The 25143-nt window shown below is 50.9% G+C and overlaps 1 protein-coding gene across 10 annotated transcripts in view; it reads left to right on the plus strand.

The window, feature by feature from the left end:
• MTMR2 (myotubularin related protein 2) overlaps positions 1 to 25143 on the plus strand; it is a 1647725-nt gene that overhangs the window by 712455 nt on the left and 910127 nt on the right. For all 10 annotated transcript variants that reach the window (XM_069639182.1, XM_069639183.1, XM_069639176.1 and 7 more), the window contains one exon: positions 23542 to 23748. In XM_069639182.1, coding sequence (XP_069495283.1) covers positions 23542 to 23748 — 207 coding nt within the window. The remainder of the gene's footprint in view (positions 1 to 23541; positions 23749 to 25143) is intronic.

Below are 25143 nucleotides of genomic sequence, written 5' to 3' on the forward strand. Positions count from 1 at the left end.
ACATGCAGAGTTCTGGACATGCCTTTCGACGGGAACAACCTGTTTGGCATGACAGTGGACGAGTCACTGCAGGCCATCAAGGCCGACACAGAGACGGCTCGGGCCTTGGGAGTGTTGCAGCAACGACGGCCGCCCTTTCGGAACTCCGGACGAAAGCAAGGTGCCTCCAAAGGATTTGGCGGCGGCTCCTTTGACGTACCGCCAGGCGGCCCGCTCCTCGTCGCAGGAGGCCTACAGAGGATGCGGCAAGTCAGGAGGATCTCGTCGTCGTCGCCAAGGAGGCCAAGGCAGCAAGGCCGCTGCCAAGCAGCACTGAACCGGCCGTAGCGGCAGGCCCCCACCTGAGCACCCCGGTGGGAGGCCGGCTGGCGAAGTTCGTCAGCGTGTGGGAGTCCATCTCCCCCGACCGATGGGTGCTGGATGCCCTGGCCCGCGGGCACACTCTCGAGTTTCTAAAGAAGTGCCCCCGCATTCCACCCGTGGCCAGAAAAGAAAACCACATCCCTCAACTGCTGCTGGAAGTAAGGGCGATGCTGAAGAAAGGAGCCATCAAGCTCGTCCCAAAGAGGCTCCAGGGCTCCGGAGTGTACTCACGATACTTCCTCGTAAGAAAGAAGATCGGCGGCTGGCGACCCATCCTGGACCTTCGTCATTTAAACAAGTACATCAAGTCCCAGAAGTTACGATGGTCACCCTCCAGCACGTGCTGGGACAGCTGGAGGAAGGCGACTTCCTATCGTCGCTGGACTTGGAGGATGCCTACTTTCACATCCCCATTCTAAAAGGACATCGAAAGTTCCTCAGATTTGTAGTCCAAGGGCGGCCCTACCAGTTCAAGGCCCTTCCCTTCGGATTGAAGTCGGCGCCCAGGGTATTCACCAAGTGCCTAGCACCAGTGGCAGCGTGGCTGCGCCTGCAGGGGATCCACGTCTTTCGATCAACTTCGTGAAATCCCACTTGGTACCGTCACAAGTCGCTCTGTTCCTGGGAGCCAGGCTCGACACAGCGGCGAGATTGGCCTCTCCGTCAGAGGAAAGGTACAACGGCTGTTGACCATGGACGTGGCCAGGGTGAGGTCCATCAAGTCCTTTCTTGGCATGATGTCCTTGCGCATCTACCTCGTGCACCAATGCAGGCTGCGGATGCGTCCACTGCAGGAGTTCCTTGGCACCCGTTTGATGCAGGTGGCGGGCAGCATGGAAGACAGGATCCCGCTCAACGAGACCTTCCGCCAAGACGTCCGGTGGTGGGGCACCCGCGCGCATCTGACAGCGGGTATGGACTTCCAGAACCCGGCACATCAGGAGACGGTGACGACGGACGCCTCCCTGGAGGGATGGGGAGCCCACACCAGAGATCTCCACGCAAGAGGCCTTTGGCTCCCGGAGGAGAGGTCACTACACATCAATGTCCTGGAGCTCCGAGCCGTGTTCTGGGCCCTCAGGTCTTTTCCTCCGGTCCCTCAAGGGCAAGGTGGTAAGGATTTTCACCGACAATACCACCACGATGTTCTACCTCCGGAAGCAGGGAGGCACCAGATCCCCAGCCCTATACAAGGAAGCCCAGGATCTGTGGCACTGGGCTGTCACCCAAGGGATGTTTCTGGTACCCTTCCATCTGGCAGGAATAAAGAACACCATAGCAGACTCACTCAGCAGAGAACTGCGCTCGTGCCATGAGTGGGAACTGCGTCCGGATCAAGTGGATCTGCTATTCCAACGCAGATCGACCTATTCGCGGCGGCAACGAACACCAAGTGCCGGAGGTTCGCCAGCCGGGGTGCATGGGCGACGCCTTCTCATTCCCCTGGGATGGCCTGTTCCTGTATGCATTCCTACCGTTGTCGTGGCTGCTCCGACTCATCAACCAACTCAGACGGTCCCGGTGCAGGATGATCCTCGTCGCATCGGCGTGGCCGTGGCAGATCTGGTTCCCGGACCTTCTGGATATGTCAGCTTCCCCCCAGTCAAACTGCCAACGGACACGGATCTCCTCGCCAGAGAAGGAGGCGCCATCCTCCACCACGACCCGGGGTCGCTGAACTTGCAGGCCTGGCTCCTGCAGCACTAGAGTTTGGAGGGTACGATATCCCGGCGGACTGCAAGGAGGTGCTTGCAAAGGCCAGGGCGTCCTCAACTCTCAAATGCTATGGACACAAATGGAAGAGGTTTTCTGTCTGGTGCCGGGCACAGAAGATTAACCCTCTGCGGATTACGGCCCCTCAAGTGCTGCCGTACTTGCTATCGCTGGCCAAGGCGGAGCTGGCCCATGCCTCCATCAAGATCCATCTGGCGGCTATCTCCCGCTACACCAGAACTCCGGGGCGTTCATCCCTGTGGTCCCACCGCCTGGTGAAGGAGTTCATGAAGGGGCTGTTCCGATCGTTCCCGCCGGTGAAATCTCCAGCCCTGGCGTGGGCGCTCAACGTGGTGCTCACCAGGCTCATGGGGCAGCCATTCGAGCCTCTGCATTCGGCACAGTTGAAGTTCCTCTTGTGGAAAACAGCGTTTCTTGTGGCCATCACCTCCGCACAATGAGTGGGAGAGATCCAGGCCCTCTCCTGCAAGCCTCCATACCTGACTTTCCACAAGACGAGGGTGGTGCTGAGGACGCACCCCTCATTCATGCCCACGGTGCTGTCAGACTTCCATCTCAACGAGCCCTTGGTGTTACCTGTTTTCTTCCCATCGCTTCGTCGCTGGCCGAGAGGACTTTGCACTCGCTGGATATAGCTAGAGCGCTGAAGTTCTACATGGACCGCACAAAGAGTTTTCGGAAGACATCACAGCTGTTTGTGAACTTTGGACCTGTGAACCAAGGGAAGGCCCTCTCGAAGGCTTCCATTTCCAGATGGCTCTCCGGCTGCATCATGCACTGTCACCGGTTGGCAAACCGACCGTTGCCCGGCCGTCCGAGAGCCCATTCGACCAGAGCGATCGCTGCTACCACGGCGTTCCTGTCTGGTGTGCCCCTGCTGGACATCTGGAGGGCTGCTACGTGGAGGTCGACGCACACCGTCACAAGATTCTACTGCATCGACTGGGATTCCAGGGAGGAGCCCAGAGTCGGCCAGGCAGTGCTGCGCAACCTGTTCACCTGAAGGTGGGCCTGGTGAAGGGGTAAGAGATGCTTAATGTTGAGTTGATGTAATTGCTTAATGTTGAGCCTTGCCACCTCCTGTGGTTGTGCATGTGTGTACTGCTATGTATTCCTGTATTCATGTGCATGTGAATCTATGCCAGACCCCATGCTGGAGAAGGAACAAGTTAGTTACCTGTAACTGTTGTTCTCCAGCATGGGTCTGGCATGGATTCACATGTGAACCCTCCCTCCTACCCCTCTGCGGCTCTTCTCTTGGTCCTACTGTCACTTTACGTGCTACCAAATCTGAAGATGCCTGCCAGAGAAGGGGCTTAGGTAGAGGGCAGTCATTGGCTGCGGGCAGTATGACACATAAACCAGTGATTGGTTATTAGGAGAAAGACAGTTCAGAAACAAAACTGAAACTGATTTTTCTCTACCAAGTATTCCCAGCCTGACGACGAGGAATATTCATGAGCATGTGAATCCATGCCACACCCATGCTGGAGAACAACAGTTACAGGTAAGTAACTTGTTCCATATTCATTTGAGAGGCAGAATGAGGTCAAAATTGTCAATTGTCCAATGCATTTCGAACTTTAGAAGTCCTTCATCAGGGACTGAAAATGCAAATCATCAATCTTCAGTGGCTACATAGGAAGACATAAAACTACATAATTGAACATTAAAGCATCGCACATACATCATTTAAAATGGAAAACAAGAAAAAGGCAAACCATTAGAAATTAATTTGAAAGATAGCCTCAATAACACCAAATGAAATGTAAAGTATCTGGTTCCTCTTTTTGCAATAAGTCAAATACCTCTGCCTTTGTCTTTAATGTCCAATGTCTTTTACTATGTTTCTAGAGGCTGTCCTGCAATCTGAAATAAAGTAATGATCTTACTCTAAACATCACCAATAACATAAGGAGTAGGCACAAGAATCCAAAACAGCAATGTGCACTCAAACGTCTTGTGTGCTAAAGGCGAATACCAGTGGAGACATTTGGAATGGAGAGTTTAACCATGTGTGCCACATGTACCTTAAACTGAACGTAAAACTCATAACAACAAGAGAACTGCTTCATAGAAGAGCCATAACCAGTGCTATCCAAACGTGATAGAAATCTAGACTGTCTCCACAAAACCCCTGCCAGCCGTCTTGAGCCTGTTTAAGTGTCTGTACACGAATAATACCTTCAATAAAACAGTCACGGTTAAATAGCTAAATCCGCTACTCCCGAACCAGTGATTATAAACCTATGAACCAGATAAAGCACATTGTCAGTGTATCCATATTCGTGCCAAGTATAATCAATAGTCATATAAGATTGCTTCAAGGTTCTGTAGAATTAAACGCCAAAAGAAGGCTTTACGAACCAGGTAGGAACGTGTTCCCACAACATGAATAAGAGTGAGTCCCATTATGCTGTGCTGGTGTGCTTAATGAATATACGCTGTGGTTGAAAAGGATGTACCGTTCAAATGAGTTATAGCGCAGTGACGCATCCATGTAAAACCGTGATGATGCCTCACCACAGTTTTAAAGTGCTATTGTGTATTGCTCGCCAAGAGTGCACGGACAATTATTTATCACCAGTACATTTGCAGAGCAAAGAAAATATTTTGAATGCAGGTAAACTGAGCAATAACTCACAACCAGATACGCAGTTATCAAAATAATGAGCACTTAAACAGCTATTTATTCATAGCTAAGAAGCAACAAGTGATAAAACAGAAATAAATCACAGAGAAGATAGAGAATTCAAAAGAAGATACATCACTGTGGGCGTAACTGAATCCCTCATCTCGTCAGAAGCGGCTGGAAGACCCCGGTAACAGCCAGGCAGAGAGCACAACATCCCACAGGAAGGTCTGAACAAGGCGTCCCCCCCTCTGACTGAGGTCTCTGTGTTTTTTTCACCTGACCTCTCCAGAGCTTCCCAATATATGCCCTTCTCAAAAGGGGTGGCAATTTCTCAAACCTTCTGGCATTAGCACTTGCGCATTGTTGAGTGACTGTTGGTTGCCGGCCGGATTAACCAACAGTAACCCCCAAGGAGCAAAGCTTCCCTCTTCTAAAACACCAATGAAAACAATTCCATAGCTCATAGCAAGACATAACAAAACCAGCTTTCCCAGCACAATATCCTTGACTAACGTCTGCATACCAGGCTCAGCAACGGATAACATTGAAAGCATGTCTTTTAGCAAAGCAAGTGCAGTTTTCACTGAGGCATGGAATAAATATCCATTATAGCTCTGGGTGCCCACAGGATACACTGCGCATAAGTGCCATGTTTTAGCTCAAGCATAACATATTGTAACTTCAGTATACACGTGCATAGACTCCTAGTTCAGAAAAAAGGAGAGAATCTCTAATAACGTCAAAAGCATTCTTTCATAGCAATTGGTGTCCGTAAGGCAAATAGATTCATATCTTTTTCTGGCTGTGCATGCGTTTGATCGCAAAGACCAACACCTGTTGTATTTTAACTTGCTAAAATGTCTGTGTGGAGCTAATAACCAGTAATCAACCTAAGATACTCAGCATCAAGCATGTTTAAGAAAACAATCATGGTGCTGATTGTAGAGAAAAATGAATAATAAGACACATACACTATCCCAGGCATACAGTTTAAATTGGTAAGCAAAAATAATTAGTTGAATTTAGTTAGCAATTCAAAAATGTAAATAAAGAATTGACTTGATTAAATGTGAGCAAAAATGGGGGTGGCGCTGTGGAGCAGCCCAAGATGGCTGCCTAGCTTTTCAGCTCTGTGCGGCCCAGGCATCGATCCGGCTACATCTGCGGTCTCCTTCGCTATCTAACATCGCTGCTTGGCTGAGCTGCTTCCTACACTGCGGGGCGTGTGTTGTGCAAGTTTGGGCCCGATACAACCTTCAAGGTCCTAGATGTGACATCCTTGGCGACTGCTGACCGTGTGCGCCCCAGGGCCTGGCACTCGTCTGACTTCTGGCTCCCCTCGCCTGGCTCCCACCCTAGAGGCCGACACCGTAACAACTGCAGAGGCGGCCCCGGGTCCCTTCTCTCAGTAACATCGGCGAGGGTGCTGTGGAGACCCGACATCGTCTATTGCGGGGGCCCGCAAACCTCTACATCAGAGTCCCGGCTGTCCACTTGGACCTGATTATACGGTACATAACAAAAATCGGCACATTTTCGGGCTTCACCATAAACTATATCAAATCCGAAATCTTCCCGCTCACACGACCACTTCTCAACCAGCATACAAATTCCCCCTCTGCTGGTCACCTAAGGGCATCAGATATCTCGGGGTCCAGGTATCCCTCACTAAATCTTCACTATTGGCCGACAATTACGTGGCTACGGCGCAGCTTGCAGAGGCCCAAATGTCGAAATGGCGCAACTTCCCGCTCTCCTTATCGGGCAGGCTGTCCCTAATCAAAATGATAATTGTCCCTAGGCTGCTCTACGTTTTCGTTAATGTGCCGGTCTGGCCCGGGAAACGATACTTCAAGGACCACACACTGCATGAGCCCAACACGCTACACACTGGTACACATTCACTGATCCGAAAAACTAGCAAGTGAAGGGATTAACACCCTCTCTCTCATACTCCATCATACATTTCATACTGATGCCCCAGCTTACCCCGTACAGGCAACAACCATGGCTTGGAAACAAATACTACACACACAACCTGGCCCATTTGGCAGTTCCCAGGCCTCAGCCCCACACTCGACAAACTCCTAATGAAACACTGGTATGACTTGGGATACCAAGCCCTGACTGACTTATACCCTGAAGGGAAGTTTATCACCCCACAGACATGGCGCCACGGTCACTCTGGCTGTGCGCTGGAACTATTACAAAACTTCAGGTTGAGAGCAGTGGTCCGTGCCTGGTGCCCCTTATACTCCAACAAACCCCCAGATTTGCCTGAGATCCGCTATATAACCAACTCGGCCGGGGCCAGAGGGATAATATCCTCGCTCTACAAAATGCTGATGGCCAACCCTAAAGATGTGCCACAGACGACACGCGACATGTGGAGCGGTGAGCTAGGCCTGCCCATCACTGATGTAATGTGGAGGAACATGTGCATACACACCCTCACCACTTCCTTAAACGCCAGATATAGATGTAAACAATACAAGCTCCTGAACCGATTATATTACACACTGCACAGACTGGATAGATACGCAAACAGCAAGGCTCACACTTGTCCCAGATGCAAATCTACAGATGCGGATCACATATGTATGTTTTGGACTTGCGGCGCACTAGGCCCGTACTGGAAAGCCATAACAGACGCTCTCTCTGAAATAACAGCGTCCCATATCCCTCCTGAGCCATTAGCTGTACTGTTCGGCCTATGGGACGAGCCCGAATTGAGAAAAGTGTCCAGGTTTTTGAATGTGGCCACCATGGTGGCCAAAAAATGCATATTACAATTTTGGAAGTGCCGCTCCCCCCCTTCTTTCGAGATGTGGCTGTGGACCCTCATCTGGACTCAAACGTGTGAAGAGGATTACATCAATACCCTCCCGCTGCCCTCTCGCCCCAAGAATGTATGGACTGAATTTTGTAGCTACCTGAACAGCAAGGAGGACCTAGAACTACTGTCACCCCCCTCCTGAGGAAGTAAACTAGACCATTACTGTGACTCACTGAACTGTAAAAACTGAAAGCCTACCTACATTTGTATTCCCCATATGCCATATAACCATTCATGTAACTGCATCTGTGTATATCTCGTGTACTGTGTTAATTGTCTGTTCTCTCATCGTGCCAATAAAGAAAAGTAAAAAAAAAAAGTGAGCAAAAATAAACCTATGGAAGAAAAAAATAAACACATGGAAGAAAGATCCTCAAAAAAATCAACATGTGGAAACTTGTAGTACACACAGAAGCTTTCTAAATCCATAATCATCTTCTTCTGCATGCTAGTCCGAGTAATTGTAAAGGTGTTCAAGCACATGACTTACCAAATATGCGATGTAAAAAATTTACAGAATAGGAAACCTGAATTTGTTAGCAAATAGATCAACACAAATAGAGAATTAAATAATTTGTAATTGGATGTGAACCTTAATAAACTCATAAGTAAAACTCTAGTAAGACCCTCAATGGAATCCTAACGTAGTTAATGACAGTAGACGCAGAAACTCACATAATGCATAGTCATGTCATACTACAGACTTATCCCAGTATGTACAAAAAATGTCCAAGCAAATTGTTTGCCAGTTGTATTCTCTGGCTGTTTAGTGGGCTCACGAAGCACACCAAATCCTGTTCCTCATTCATTCCTGCTGGGTGCAGCAAGTCCAATAGATCAATCCAAAAGTTCTCCTTCTGTCTCAATATAGTTTAAACATCGAAACCTGGATTTTAATCCAAAATACGGTACACTATTTGAAATCTCAACTGCGAGACGTGCCTGGCTTCATCGAAAGGTCAGGCTACCGATGACCATGCATTGTGGGTCTGAATGTTAGAGCAATGCACGTTCCACCGGACATTTGTCTTCCTAGTTGTATATCCGACATAATACTTCCCACAGGGTCATTTAATAGTATATACACCTTTGGTTGAGTCACAGTTCGAATCACATTTGATGAATAGTTTCTTGCCAGATTGTGGCTGGAAGATGCTATTCCTTCTTATTGCGTTATGGTCTGATGTCATTTCCTTGCGGGTTGTTTTTTCGTGAGGTTTTTTGGCGCAATATTTTTTTTCTAAAAAAAAAAAATCATTTTTTAGGGTGGGTTAGTAAATTATATATATATGGGGTGTTGTTGTTTGGGAAGAATTAAAAATAAAAGAAAATCAGGGGTGGGAGAGAGCACCCCCCCCAAAAATAATGTAAAAAAAAGTGATAGGTTTTTTCGTAAAAAAAAATTGCGGTAAAAAACCCCACGAAAAATCATCCCACGATGAAATGACATGGAACCGTTATGACAATTATTGCAATTGTAGCAAGGTACTGTGCCAGTCACCGGCCTCACATCCTGAGTCGGGTGCTTTTTCTTGGTATGCACCACCACCTCTCTTAAATTTGCACTGCATTTATATACGGAAACTGGGCATTCTTGTAAAACTGGAAATTCTTTTAAAAGTATATCAATCTGAGCATCCTTTTTCAGGATGTCCCAGTGTTTTAAAATGCATCTTTTGATTTTATTATTGGAAGGGATTGTGTCCTCCGACGTATTCCACATCTATGGCAGGTAATCACCACAGCTGTGCTGCTCCGGAAAATTTTCTGCATCCTGGGTCAATGATGTCAATACCCTCCCTCGAGCCGACGTCACCCGATGTTATAAGTAGGGTGCACGACGCCCGTAGCCTCAGTTCAGTTTTTTCCACGAAGGTTTTCGCTTCGGAATCTCGGCACACCTCGGTTCTTCTGTTTACTATCGGTTCTTCGAACTTGGTTGTTTGTGAAGTTATTATGTTTTTGTCTTCTTCTACCCCGCGGTCGGGCTTCAAGAAGTGCCGCGGCTGCGGTTCCAAGATGTCGCTTATGGACCCGCACAACGTCTGCCTCTGGTGCCTCGGCGAGGACCACACCACCGATGACTGACGATTGACAGTCTTTGACGTCGAAGGCCTTGCGGGAGCAGAAGAAGTTGTTGACGGTCGGTAGGGTTTCCAAACCCCGTGTAAATCGAGATCTGCGGTGCTTTCGACTGACGATTCGAGGGGGGACTCTCCGTGCTGGCGTAAATCCAGGGGGTCTCGGTCCCGGAGTGGTTCCCACCATTCCTCTGCCTCTTCTAGGCACTCGCGGAAGCGCCATCACCGGTTGCCTTCCCCGTCCTCATCCGAGGACTCCGCCAGATGGCGGGTAGCTTGTCCCAGCAAGCATTTGTCTCCTGCAGAATGGGATGCCTTTCGCAAGAAAATGATGGCGATTTTCGAATCGCAGGGCTCGGTTCCGTCTGCGCCTTCGAGAGAAGCCGCCAAGGAATGCGCTAGGGCCACCGCTCGCACGCTTTCGGGTTTGGGCTGTCGGCGCCATCATCGGGAGCCGTCAAGGTCCCGATCTGACAAGGTGGATCGCTCTAGCCATGCCCGCTCCAGGTCCCGGTCCTCCACGCCCTCGAGACAGTCGGAGCCTGTGAGGTCTTCTAAGAGGACGTCAGCGGCATGTCCGTCGAGGGACTCTCTCGAGGCTCTGCCTCCGAGGAAGTTGTCGACGCCATCGGCACCGAGGCCGTCGACGGACACGCTCGGGGCTCCTGCCTCGAGGCCTGTGTCGAAGCCTTCGGCGCCGATTCTGGCGACGCCTTTTGTGGAGGCTTTACCGGAGGTACCCCGTGCATCGGTGGAAACTCTGAGGAAGTCACTGAGGCCTGTATTTGAACCTTTTTCTGTGCCCTCATCCAGGGATTTATTCCAGGCTCTGGATTACATCTCTGAGGTGGATGAAGGGTCTGAGGAAGGTTTGGTTCCTGATGAGGTTCCTGACAAACTATTGTCTGGTCATAGCCTGATGGAAGACCTGCGTCAGTCTTTGCACGACGGCAGTGGTCTGGACACCTCTCCGGAGGTTAAGTTCAGTAGGCCTGAGCCTGGCACGCATGCCGAGTCTTCATACCGGCGTCACATATCGAGGGTGACGGAGTACTTGGGGTGGTCTGCACCACCAGTGGATTTTCTGCAGGATGACCTGACGGATATCCTTGACCAAGGTCCACCCACTGGCCCGGTATTGCAATTTCACCTGGCCTTACAAAGAAGGGTGGCGGCAGCGGCTTGGACTGCGCCGGAGAGTCTCCCGGCAGTGAACAAGTCTTTGCTGAAAAAATACCGTCCAGCCAATGGTGACCCCTGCTACTTGTCTATGCCCCCGTTACCGAGAGTTTGGTGGTGTAGGCGGCTACGGCCCCAGCAAAGCAGGCGGTGTACCCTACGATCCCTCTCGATAGGGACGACAAACGCTTTGATGGTTGGCCAAAGAAGGTATTTTCTTCTGGGGGTATGGCTTTAAAGGCAGCCAACTCTGTTTGTGCCCTTGCAAGATTCACGCACACTCTGTGGAATTGTATGTTGTTGGCGGCTGAACATATTCCCGAAGGGGAGGAACGGGATGGTTTTCTTGCCCTCGTTCAGGAGGGCACAGATGCCATGTGTGAGTCTGTTCAGTCGAGTCTGGATGTGGCAGACTGTGTCAGCCGGTCCATGGTGGCGAGCACCGTGATGCGCAGGTTTGCGTGGTTGCGGAAGTCGGGATTTGCTCCTGATGTACAGTCCCGGCTTCTCAACATGCCCTTTGATGGTGTCCATCTTTTTGGCAGCAAGGCTGACGAGAGCCTTGAGAGGTTGCAGACCTCCAAAGCTGCAGCAAAGTCCTTGAGCGCTGCAGTGCGTCAACCTCTGCCTTTTTGGCCTAGGGGACAGCAATGGAGGGGAAGCTCCTTTCGATACTATCTTCCTTTAGTAGATTGAGGGGGGCTGCAGTCAAAGGGGCCAATGTAGGAGTACCAGAGGTGGAAAATAAGGTACTCGAAGTGCCAAAGCCACTCGGGCAGTTGCCTCTTTGCCCTCAGGCTCTGCCGCACCCGCTTCCGCTCAGTCATGAGGCCATGTCTCATAGTTCACCTGTTGGGGGAAGGCTGGCGCAGCATCTTGTAGAATGGCGTGCCATTACTTCAGATGTGTGGGTTCTGGAGATCATCGCCCATGGCTACTGTCTTCCTTTCCGGCAGAGGCCTCACGACAATCCACCAGGGAAGCTCTCTTTGAAGAGTCCGGATCCGCTCCTTGTGCTGGAAATCAAAACCATGCTGGAGAAAGGCGCCATAGAACTGGTGCCTGTAGTGGAGAGGAGCAAGGGATGGTAGTCCCCATATTTTTTGATCACGAAAAACGACGGGGGATTGAGACCATGTTCAAACCATGGACGTACGTGGTTTGAACAAGCTCCTCAGGAAGGACAAGTTCAAGATGGTTACTCTCTCTCAAGTCCTCCAGGCCCTTCAACTTCAGTACTGGTTGGTGTCTCTCGACCTCAAAGACGCTTACTTTCATGTGCCGATTCATCCGAAGCACAAGAAGTACCTGAGGTTCGCGGTTGGCAACTCGCACTTGGTTTCGATCCTGCCATTTGGATTGACCTCCGCCCCGAGGGTCTTCACCAAGCTGATGGTGGTGGTGGCAGCGTATCTCAGGAAAGGGGGGATTCACATCTACCCCTACCTGGACGATTGGTTGATCAGGGCGCGCTTTCCAGAGCAAGTCCTGGATCATCTCTGTCACCTGCCACTCCCTTCACAGGCTGGGCTTCTCCCTCAACTTAAAGAAGTCACACTTGACACCTACCCAGCGGCTCCAGTACATCGGAGCAGTGCTCGACACATCCCTCGGGCAGTGTTCGCCTCCCCAGGTAAGGGCTCGTCACATTCTGCAGACAGTGCACAAGTTTCAACATGCGCAGAGTCTCCTGGCGTTCCAGTTCTTGAGGTTGCTCGACCTGATGGCATTCTGCATTCTCCCGGTGCCAGAGGTCAAGCTGCGGATTAGATCTCTGTAGTGGGCTCTCAAGAAACAGTGGTCCCAGTCCTCCGTGAAGATGTTGGTTCCCGTTTAGGTGCCGCCCTCGGTCGCCCAGGATCTTCTGTGGGGGGCCATCGAAGGCAATCTGTTGAAGGGGGCTCCATTTTGGCTACCCTGGCCGGAGGTAACGATCTTGACGGACGCATCCCTCACGGATGGGGAGCTCATGCCAACGAGTTGACAGTCAGCGGTCGTTGGTCTCCGTCGGAGTCCAGACTCCATAACAATCTGTTGGATCTGAGGGCCATCAGGCTAGCCCTGAAGGCTTTTCTGCCGTTTATGCGGGGGAGGAATGTCCTGATTCTGACAGACAATCCAGTGGCAATGCACTGCCTCAACAAAAGGGGGGGCAGGGTCTCTCCCTCTGTGCAGAGAGGCGATACAGCTCTGGTTCTGGGCCATCCAGCAGGAAATTTCAATCTCGGCAGTTCATCTGGCCGGAGATGAAAACGAGGCGGTGGACTCTCTGAGCAGGCAGAGAACGGTCTCTCACGAGTGGGAGCTGGCTCAAGAAGTTCTCTTGGAGATCTTCGCCCTTTGGGGGACCCCACAAGTGGATCTCTTCGCCACCAGTGTCAAGCGGAAGTGCGAAAGATTCTGCTCGAGGGAATTTCCTCTAAGAGGAGCCTTAGGGGACACGTTCGTAGTGGAGTGGTCCATCCGACTGCTGTACGCGTTTCCTCCAGTCTCCCGTCATTCCGCAAGTGTTGCAGAGGTTCGGTTACCGAAAGATCCTCATTGCTCTGACATGGGCCAGGAGAGCGTGGTGCCCGGACCTTCTCGACATGTCCATCTGCCCTCCATGCCGTATTCCCTATAGAGAAGATCTGCTCTTACGGGAGGGGGGTCAGGTTCTCCATCCAGAGGTCAAGTCTCTCAAACTTCATGCTTGGTTTCTGAAAGGTTGAGATAAAAGGATTGGGACCTCCCTGAAGACGTGATGGAGGTGTTGCTCTCGGCCAGAAGGCCCCAACAAAGTCCCTGTACCGTTGCCGTTGGAGAAAGTTCTGCGACTGGTGCAGGGTTCAGAATGTGGATCCTTTTTCATGTGACATTCCTGTGGTCCTGTCTTTTTTGCTTTCGTTAGCACATAAGGGCACGCAATTGGGTACCATTAAGGGTTACCTGGCGGCGCTGTCTATATTTAACCGCTCGTCTGAGGAGTGTTCTTATTTTAAGATTCCGTTGATTTGATTTCTCCGTTTCTTAAAGGGCTCACTAATGTGTTTCCACCTGCACCTTTCCAGGTGCCTGGTTGGGATTTGAACTTAGTGTTAAAGTTCCTGATGGGAGTTCTGTTTGAGCCATTTCATTCTTGTCCTTTGAGACTGTTGTCCTTTAAAACTGTATTTTTAGTTGAGGTTGCTTCCGCTCGCAGAGTGAGTGTGTTGCAGGCACTCTACGCTAAGCCACCTTTCACGGTGTTCCATAAGGATGTCCTTAGGGTTCGTCCTTCTTTTCTTCCGAAGGTTGTGTTGGAATTTCATTTGAGCCAGAAGGTCATTCTTCCGGCGTTCTATCCTCCTCCGCATCCTGGTAAGGAAGAGGAGAGGCTCCATAGGTTGGATTCTAGGAGAGCTTTAAGTTTCTACATCTCACGCATGTCCCGGGTCAGAGTGGACAATCAGCTCTTTGTAGGATACGCTGGAAGGCGTTTGGGACAAGCTGTTAATAAGCAGACTTTGTCTAGATGGATTATCTTGACAATCTCTGAATGTTACCGTTTGGCGGGCAAGGACCCTCCGGTAGGGTTATGGGCCCATTCTGCTAGGGGTGTGGCTGCCTCTACTGCTTGCAGAGGGGTGGTCCCATTCGTAACATTTGTGAAGCAGCCACATGGGCCTCTGTCCATACTTTTGTAAAACACTACTCCCTGGATTCTGTCCATGGGCAAGATTTGGACTTTGGCAAGACGGTCCTCTATTCTACAATTTAATTGGCCATTCAAAAATTCTACGTTCTCCAGCATAGGGTCTGGCATGGATTCACATGCTCATGAATATTTCCGTCGTCAGGCTGGGAATCCTCGGTAAAGAAAAAATCAGTATCAGTTTCGTTTCTGATCTGTTTTTCTTAGTAGTAACCAATCACTGATCTCTGGGTCATACTGCCCCCAGCCAATGACTGACCTCTCCCTAAACCCCGCCTGTGGCAGCCATCCTCAGATTTTTACCGCACGCTCAAGTGTTGGGAGTCCTCGTGCTTTAGCTCTCGAGTTTTTGCTGCATTTTTGCGCTTTTTCAGGAGATTTTCTCTTTTTTTTTGGTTTAATCGAGCCTCAAGCTCCACTGTTTCTACTTCCGATAACGGGGACCCGTTTTGGAATTCTTCTACGCCCCTCAAGGGTGAAGTTTGCGTCAAGTTTACGCTTCTTGGAGGATTCCGGAAGATCTGCGGCCTACCTCAACAGACATGGCCCAGGACAAGGGAAGCTCGACACCCGGATCCAAGCTGTTCAGGTGCTGCCCTGGATGCGGATTACAAAACGTTTTCAAGGAGGACGAGCATTCGCGATGTCTCTACTGCCTTCATGAGGACAAGACGCATGTGGAGAAGGACTGTGCATTCTGCAAGAACCTTTCGGAACGGACCAAACAAGATCGTCTTTCCCACCTCGCCGCCTGGCTGGAGAAGGGCACAGCAGGTGAGAAGGCGAAGAAAAAGTCTGAGCGGGCTTCTAAGTCCTGTGAGGGCTCCCTGGCGACGGGGGCCCAACAGAAGGCCAAGCACCGTGAGTCCGCGGGCAGCGGGAGCGCCGAAAGGTAGGGCTCTTCGGCTGCCATGCAGGGCGCGACTTCTCCGGCACGTTCGACCACGAGCCAGCGCTCTGGTTCGGGGAAGAGGAAGTCCGAGAACCCAGGTAAGCTGCTGGAGCGGACCCGGTCGATCTCGAAGGGGGAGCGAGGCGCTGACCCTCCCCCCAAGGTGAAGGCCCAGGACGCACCTAAGGTGGTCAGGGCTTTGATCCAGCCGGCAAAGGCCTCTATCGAAGTGGTCGCTGCGACCCTGGCGAAGCCGGCTGAGACTACGCCAGTGGAAACGGCCTCTGGGCCCAGAGTATCCCTGCCACCGCAGAGGGAATCCTCTTTCCAGCCCATAGTTAAGACCCCCGTAAAGTCCCCGTCGGAAAAAGAGGGGGGGGCCAGTGGCCATTACAGACTCAGATTCAGCCTCTGAGGAGGATCTGGTGGAAACCGAGAAGAGCCTCAACGAGAGGTTCATAGGCCTCAACGAGAGGTTCGAGAAGGTTCGATCACAGGGGGCGGTCCCCGCTGACGTGATCGAAGATAGCAATGATGGCGACGAAGAGGGCCCAGTGGAGCGGCCATCCTGTCCGTCGCAGCCATTACCCGAGCCCCAGGATAGCTCGGCGGCCATTTTGTTGGCGATCCAATCCTTATGTACCGAGATAAGGACGAGATTTCCACGGACCCCAAAGGAGGATCCAGAGCCAGGCCCGTCGGGAAACCCTCCGAACAAGCGGAGGAGAGTCCACCCCTCTCCGCCCTTCGTGCCCACGAGGATCCTAGAGAGGATACGGCGACGGATACAGCGACGGAGACGGACGACGACGGCGGCGATGACACAACGGACATCCCGTCATCACCCCCCCCTCAGGCTCCAGCTGACGAAATTGGCTCCTTTCATGCATGATAACCAGGGCATCCGAGCTCTTCCAGCTCTGCCCTGAAGAACAAAAAAAGGAAGGGTTTCTTTACCAACGACAAGAGGCCAAGAGGAAGACGCTCCTCGCGGTGCCTTTGCTCGACGACATCTGGGACGAGGGGCTTGCTATCCTCAAGAACCCTTCCACGGCACCCGCCAAGAGGGACAGGTACGAGAAGAAGTACTGAGTCCCCGATGCCGCCCCTTGTGCCTCAGGGCCCAGCCCATGCCGGACTCTGTTGTCTCGGCAGCGGCCAAGAAGAAAGCAGCGGGTGCGGCGGCTTCAACTTCTACTTCTCCGCCGGACAGCGAGGGCAAGAAGTTGGACTCCATGGGACGACGATTAAGGCGGCCAATGCCTTAGCGATCGTGGCCCGCTACGACAGGGAGCTCTGGTTCAAGATAGCTCCCCTGCTAGACTTCCTACCTGACGATAAGAGGGCGGAGGCCCTACAAATTCTGCAGGAAGGCGAGGTGGCGTCGGATCACGCCATAACGGTGGCAATGGACATTGCAGATACCGGATTTCGCCAACTGCGCAACAGAGTTTGCCTCCGACGACGAGGATGGCTCAAGGCGACGGACTTTCGCCAGGACGTCCAGACCAGAGTGTTGGATATGCCGTTCGACGGCAACAACCTTTTTGGTAAGATGGTGGACGAGTCGCTCCAGGCCATCAAGACCGAATCGGAGTACTTCAACGACGACGGCCCTTTCGGAACTCCGGAGGCAGACAGGGTGCCTCCAAGGAATCCAGCGGTGGCTCTTCCACATACCGCCAGGCGGCCCGCTCCTCGTCCCAGGAGGCCTACAGAGGTCGCGGCAAGCAAGGGGGATCCCGCCGTCGTCGTCAAGGAGGCCAAGGCGGCCAAGGCGGCAAGGCCTCCTCCAAGCAAGACTGAACCGGCCGTGGCGTTGGGCCCCCACCGAAGCACCCCGATGGGAGGCCGGCTGACGAAGTTCATCAGCGTGTGGGAGTCCATCTCCATCGACCGTTGGGTGCTGGACACCCTGGCCAGGGGGCACTCGCTGGAATTCCAAAAGAAGTGTCCTTGCATTCCTCCCGTGGCCAGGAAGGAGAATCACATCCCTCAACTGCTGTTGGAGGTAAGGGCGATCCTCAAGAAAGGTGCCATCGAGCTCGTCCCCAGGAGGCTCCGTGGCTCCGGAGTGTACTCAAGGTACTTCCTCGTCAGAAAGAAGACTGGAGGTTGGCGCCCCATCCTGGACATGCGTCGGTTAAACAAGTACATCAATGCGCAGAAATTCAGGATGGTCACCCTCCAGCATGTGCTGGGACAGCTGGAGGAGGGCGACTTCCTATCGTCGTTGGACCTGGAGGATGTTTACTTCCACATCCCCATTCTAAAAGGACACAGAAAGTTTCTCGTGTTCGTGGTTCAGAGACGCCACTACCAATTCAGAGCCCTGCCGTTCAGATTAATGTCGGCACCCAGGGTATTCACCAAGTGCCTGGCACCAGTGGCAGCACGGCTGCGCCTGCAGGGGATCCACGTCTACCCCTACCTGGACGACTGGCTAATCCGGGCAAGGACAAGAGAACTCGCTGTTGAACACAAGGCGAGGACTGTCCGGCTACTCACGGAACTGGGATTCGCCATCAACTACCCCAAATCCAACCTGGTTCCGTCGCAAGTAGCACTGTTTCTGGGAGCGAAGCTCGATACAGTGGGGCAATTGGCCTCCCCGTCGGAGGAGAGGACGAAGGCCATTCTGGGCAAGGTGCGGCGCCTGCTAGCCATGGATATGGCCAGGGTGTGGTCCATCAAGTCCCTCCTCGGGATGATGTCCTCATGCATCTATCTTGTACCCCTTTGCAGACTTCGGATGCGTCCTTTACAGGAGTTCCTCGACGCCCGCTGGTTTCAGGCGACGGGCTGCTTCGAAGACAGGATCCCTCTCGACGAGGAGTTCCGTCTGGCGATCCTATGGTGGGGTACCCATGCACACCTCACTACAGGCACAGACTTTCAGACCCCTGCGTTTCAGGAGACGGTGACGACGGACCCCTCTCTGGAGGGTTGGGAGGCCCACACCGGAGATCTCCACGCAAGAGGCCTTTGGCTCCCGGAGGAGAGGTCTCTCCACATCAACATTCTGGAGCTCCGAGCAGTGTTCTGGGCGCTCAAGTCGTTCCTTCCGTCCCTCAAGGACAAAGTGGTGAGGATCTTCACCGACAACACCACCACGATGTTCTACATACGGAAGCAGGGAGGCACCAGATCCCCAGCCCTATCCAAGGAGGCCCAGGATCTGTGGCACTGGGCCGTCGCCCAGGGGATGTTTCTGGTTCCCTTCCACTTGGCAGGAATAAAAAACACCATCGCCGACTCACTCAGCAGGGAGCTGCGCTCGTGCCACGAGTGGGAACTATGTCAGGACCAGGTGGATCGGCTCTTTCGGCGATGGGGCAAACCCCGGATCGACCTTTTCGCGACGAACTCCAAGTACCAGAGGTTCGCCAGCAGGTTCCCGCAGCCGAGGAGCATGGGCGATGCTTTCTCGTTCCCTTGGGATGGCCCGTTTCTATATGCGTTCCCTCTGTTGCCGTTGCTGTTCCACCTCATCAACCAGCTCAAGAAGTCCAGGTGCAGAATGATCCTCGTCGCACCGGCGTGGCCGAGGCAGAGCTGGTTCCCGGACCTTCTGGACTTGTCAACGTCCCCACCAGTCAAGCTGCCGGCGGACGCGGATCTTCTCTCCAGAGAAAGAGGCGCCATTCTTCATCAAGACCCGGAATCGCTGAACTTGCAGGCCTGGCTCCTGCAGCACTAGAGTTTGGAGGGTACGATATCCCGGCTGACTGCAGAGAGGTTCTTGCAAAAGCCAGGGCGTCCTCAACTCTCAAGTGTTACGGTCATAAGTGCAAGAGGTTCTCTGTCTGGTGCCGTGCACAGAAGATTAACCCTCTGCAGATTACGGCCCCTCAAGTACTGCCTGTTAGGGAGAATTCTCTGTTTAGGCTGAATTTCCTAACCTAGTGAGCCCCCCAGCAGCTTTGCTGGATTTTTGGGGTTTATTTTTTTCTCCTGCCAAGAGTGAGACTCTTTTACTTGGGCATGATTTGAGTGTGTTTCTTTGAATCTAGATGTGTTTAATGGGCTATGGGGTCTTTTACTCCATAGGGCTTCATGTGTTTTTGTGATGCGTTACACAGCACCCTCAGTGCAGTGACACAGGGGTGTCTTTGTGACCCCCCAGTATAGACTCCATACCCTGGGACTGACTACTGTCTCCCAGGGCATGTAAAGTCACCATTGACTTTACTAGTCTTAAATTCTGAACAGAACCAGTACAAACCATCATATTGTGGATGTACTGGCTAGGGCAATTCAATTGCTCCAGTGTCTGTTAGTCGAGGGGGCACATCGCCGTCCCCCCTGATCGAGTTTTGGCTGGTGGCAGTGGATACTACTTTTTATATTCAACCGCAAATATTTTCCTATGGGATTTCCCATTGTTTTAGGCTACTATCTTTATTTAATTATTTACGGTAGCCTCGAACATACCGCCGGTTTATTTAATTAATATTAATTCTCCGGTTGGTATTTTTTGCCAAAACTTGATTCTAAAATGGCGTTTGTGTTCTCTTCTGTGACTCCAACCCAAGTCGAGCCCTTTGTTCCACTTTTTGGCGGGCTTCTCCACAGAAGCCCTCCAAAGTGGTGCCACTCTGTCTGGGGTATTTAGGAGGGGTGGAGGGGGATTTAGGCACCCTGGACGGAGTTGCCTAGGCAACTCAAGTCACACTCCGTCCTGATTGGCCCAAGTGGTGAGCCGGCCGGCTCACCACTTAGCATGTTTGAGTGACAGCTAGGCTGAGTGATTGGGGGTTTTCTGCATAAAAGCAGGGCTTTGGGGACTGGAACTTCAGAAGTCGCCACAGGACCTAAGAATCCGACGAGGGAGAAGCTGAGCCGACCTGGCACGACACCACCACCGGTGGAGCCCTGCTGGACCGCCTCACCACTTTTCCCAACGACAGAGGAGATCTCCCGCCAGAGAGTCTTCTTCCTTTGACTGGTGGGGATAACCAGTTTCACCGTCTTTTCGCCTTCCCGACGTACCTCGTGGCCGCCATTCCTGTGCCAAGCACCCCGGCAACCGGGATACCACGTTTTACCACGACCGCGAACAAAGGTACCACCTTTAACCGGAAAACTCCGCGGCTCGTTTCTTCCCTGGTAGTGCAACGACCTTCATCTTTCCTCCAAGTCGAGATCTTCTCTTCCCCTGGACGACGACGCAACTTGCACCCACTGCCAGGAACAACTGCCACCGCTGGAGGATCCTTCCCACTTAAGGTACCGTGTCCCGCCTGGCTTCCCTTGCTACCGACTGTACGGGGTAGATTTAGCCCCCGGCTTTCGAACCTGGGTTAGCCTGGGACACCCTGGCTAAACTTTCCTAAGCCTCTCTAAACTCTTTTTGAACTCTCTGCAAGACTTTCTAAGCCTAGTGTAACTGTGTGATCTTGGGCGCATTTGTGCTCTGCTCTCTCTAAGCGTGGGCCCAGCCTTTGGACTTTGGCTCACCAGTCACTTTTGCTCTCCTGCCTTGCTAACAGTGTTCCTGAACCTTAGAGTGGTGTACCTTTCCATATTCTGTCTTTTTTCCCTCCCTTTCTCACAAACTTATTGGAGTGCCATCTAGTTAAGCGCTCACCTCTGTATGAAAATAAGTGGTGTTTACTGTGACTTATCTGATAAGGAAAAAGGGGTGTACATATTACAATAGTAACTGTTTAGAATATTTTACACCAAGAGTGCTGGAATGTTTCCAACCGTGTGTTTTTAAATAAATAATTATATACTTTGATACCAAAGCTGTGATCAGTGTTTGCTTGTATTATTGTGCCTATTGTGTATACTTTGCATACTGTCTAATTCTTCTTGAGGGAAGTCTGACTGCTCAGCCACAGCTACCAGGTAAATCTGGGTGGTACAGACTGCTACCAAGTGGGTTTACTGCCAATACCTGTAGTCTTAAATCTTTTGCAGTGTTCCCTAAGGGAACTGCACAGGTTTCTGCCTAACACTGCCGTACACTGCCTAACACTGGCTCACGCCTCCATCAAAATACATCTGGCTGCCATCTCCCGATATACCAGGACTACGGGACGGGCGTCCTTGTGGTCTCATCGCCTGGTGAAGGATTTTATGAAGGGACTATTCCGATCGTTCCCGCCGGTGAAGGCTCCTGCCCCGGCGTGGGAGCTTAATGTGGTGCTGACCAGGCTCATGGGGGCCCCATTCGAGCCTATTCATTTGGCGCCTTTGAAGTTCCTGTCATGGAAGACGGCGTTCCTCGTGGCCATCACCTCCGCACGACGAGTGGGAGAGATCCAGGCCCTATCTTGCAAGCCTCCATACTTGTCTTTTCAAGACACGAGGGTGGTGCTGAGGACGCACCCCTCCTTCATGCCCACGGTGCCGTCGGACTTCCACCTCAGCAAGCCCTTTGCGTTACCAGTTTTCTTCCCGTCGCCTTCGACGCCGACCGAGAGGACTTTGCACTCGCTGGATGTAGCTAGAGCGCTGAAGTTCTACGTGGACCACACAAAGAGTTTTCAGAAGTCGTCACAGCTGTTTGTGAACTTTGGGTCTGTGAATCAAGGGAAGGCTCTCTCGAAGACTTCCATTTCCAGATGGCTCTCCGGCTGCATCATGCACTGTCACCGGTTGGCAAACCGACCGCTGCCCAGCCGTTCCGAGAGCCCATTCGACCAGAGCGATCGCTGCTACCATGGCGTTCCTGTCTGGTGTGCCCCTGCTGGACATCTGCAGAGCTGCTACGTGGAGGTCGACGCACACCTTCACAAGATTCTACTGCATCGATCGGGACTCCAGGGAGGAGTCCAGGGTCGGCCAAGCAGTGCTGCGCAACCTGTTCGCCTAAGGTGAGCCTGATGAGGAGGTAAGAATTGCATAATGTTGAGTTTTGGATGTAATGCTTAATGTTGAGCATGTGAATCCATGCCAGACCCATGCTGGAGAACAACAGTTACAGGTAAGTAACTTGTTGCTTCTTTTCCCACCTCCATACGTTGGTACTGCTTTGGGAATCTGTCATAGATGTGGAATACGTCGGAGGACACAATACCTTCGAAGGACAAGTTACTTTCTTCCCTGGTAACGTTCTTTCGATGGGATGTTCCTCCGACGTATCCCACATCGCACCCACCCAACCCGCACCTCTACAGAATTTCTTATGCGATAGCAGCTTACGTTTCTGCAAGGCTTTCTGTAGTCATACTGGCAGAAGATTGGTGCCACACGTTATGGGGAAAAAACTACAACTGAGGCTACGGGCGCCGTGCGTCCTACTTATAACATCCAGTGACATCAGCTTGACGGAGGCCCTCTAGGGAGCGTATCGACGTCATCGATGCAGGACGCAGACGCCGAAAATTTTCCGGAGCAGCACAGCTGTAGTGATTACCTGTCGTAGATGTGGAATACGTCGGAGGAACAACCCATCGATAGAATGTTACCAGGTAAGAAAGTAGCTTGTTCTTCTGAATGCTAAATTTAGGAACGTAAACTAGAGATGGTGGAGTTTTAATTGGTGCTGGTGCAAGCAGCTGCTCTCTGTTGTAAACAAGGGTTCTCCTGTAAGCATCATCTAATTCATTACTGTAACCCCAAAAAGAACATTCTCTAGCATTCTCGCTGTCTGTATTTGACTCTCTTCCTCATTGCTGACTATTTTTTTAACTCTCAAAAGTTGGCTAAAGGCTACACTTTTCAATGTAGACTGGGTGAAAGCTAAGCCTTTGTAATACACAGTACGGTCTACTTTCTTCCTAAAGATGTTAGTCTGAAATCCTTTATTGGTTTGTGTAACGTGAACGTCCAAGAAATGAAGTGTGTCATGAGAACAGTGGCAGGGGCATTGAAGAAAGGGGTCTTGAATTTGATAAAGTATATCTTGCGAGAAGGCCTCTAATTTCTTTAAATTAAACATCAGTTTTGTAGGATCCACGTTCTCACTGATAATTGGTGTAAGTAGAAAAGCATGTTTCACATTCAGCTTCTTTGCATATTGTGTGTCTAATGTAACTTTAGTACATAAGTAAAATATACTTTAAACACTTTTTAGTATTATTAAGTGTGAATAGTTTGCATATTTGTAACTGCTATTCCTACAATCCAGGCAGACCCACATTACTTTTTACTGGAACTATAAAAAGGTCCTGTGTCCCCCTTTTCTCCGCTTGCCAGGTGATTCTTGCCGGAGCTCTCAGGATAGCAGATAAAGTGGAGTCAGGAAAAACATCTGTTGTTGTACACTGCAGTGATGGTTGGGACCGCACGGCTCAGCTCACCTCACTTGCCATGTTGATGCTCGATGGGTTTTATCGAACAATCCGGGGATTTGAAGTGCTTATTGAAAAGGAATGGCTCGGCTTTGGACACAGATTTCAACTTGTATGTATACATTGCTTGAATATGTTCTACAATCTGTTGTTTTAAAATACTGTTTGCTATATTGCTTGCTTTTTTCAGGAAGGCTTGTAATTTTGAAACAAGTTTATTTCTGGGTCACTTTGAGATGTTGAGACCACTTCCTACATCTAAGTTTATTCCCAATCCCAATCAACTGCCCCCTCACCAAACACACAAAGTAATATATAATGTATACAACAAGTTAAAAAAATGTAAGAGTTACTGCATCAACTAAACGTTTTTGGAGTTTGACTGTGATACATGATCGACCCGGTCACATGCAGGTTTTTTAAAATGTATTTTGGTCATCTGCTACATACCATTGTCAGTGGCCCCAAAGAGCTTTAATGGGGGGGTCATGCAAGTGGCTTTAAAATGGGTGCAGTCTGGAGATAGTTTGCTAATGCTCTTCTTATACTTAGGTCAGTCTGCATGTGTGGAAAAGATGGTAAAGCGTTGTTAATGGGTGACAGGCTGGTCTCGGATATCTGACCAGTCCAAGGTAGAAGATAAAGCAGCAACTGTCTGTGAATTTGATTTGGCCTGGTGGTAAATGACACAAGAGCTTAATTTGTCTCCTGCCAGTAGATCGCATGTAAAAGTTGCTCTTTCAAGTGTTTACAGAACATTAAAAATCGTCCTCAAATCTTGGACAACCCTGGATCTGAAGAGACCTGCCCTGAAGTGTTTTGAATCTTCCCGAGAAGGAAGGAAGATTTTAGGGTGGTGTGACAAAATAAGCAGTAGTACTGGGAAAAATATTGATTGAAACTTCTACTTTGCCCCACACTACTAAACCAGCAGTAGTCTGAATCATAAAGGTGAAACATGTACAATATGAATGGTACACCTCCTTCACCTCTTTAAGGCAGCATGGTCCGAGGGCACGCTGTCCTCTACAAGAAAGTGTGTTGCTTCATTAGAAACACCCAAACACTAGTACTGTGTTACCATAATAAAAGAATGTCCAACCAAGGTTCTATAAAAGAGTTGAGTCTTTAAACTAAAAATACACACAATTAACATAATAATGGATAACCAGCTGTTGTGAGAGAAGACGAGGAAACACAGACTTTGGAATGAAAGGGGCCCCTCTGGATCTGAAGTCTGTTCAAGTTCAATGTAGATGTCTTAAAAGGTAGGGAGGGGGAGCTTAATTGTCAATAGGGCCATTTAAGGATGGCCACTGGGAGAGAACCACTTTAAGTACCTTTAAGGCTTCTTCATGTGACTCGATAGTATCAAGCGATCCGGGATTTGAGTGGCGCGTGGGTTGACTGGGTCATCACACTGCAAGGTTCAAGAAGCATCAATGGCACTTGGCTCGATGAAGCTTGGGACAGGCATGCAGCACCTCGGTCGTAGTAGCGCACAAGC

The sequence above is a fragment of the Ambystoma mexicanum genome, chromosome 7q (assembly GCF_040938575.1).
Source record: "Ambystoma mexicanum isolate Mex_15411 chromosome 7q, UKY_AmexF1_1, whole genome shotgun sequence".
Lineage (NCBI taxonomy): Eukaryota > Metazoa > Chordata > Amphibia > Caudata > Ambystomatidae > Ambystoma > Ambystoma mexicanum.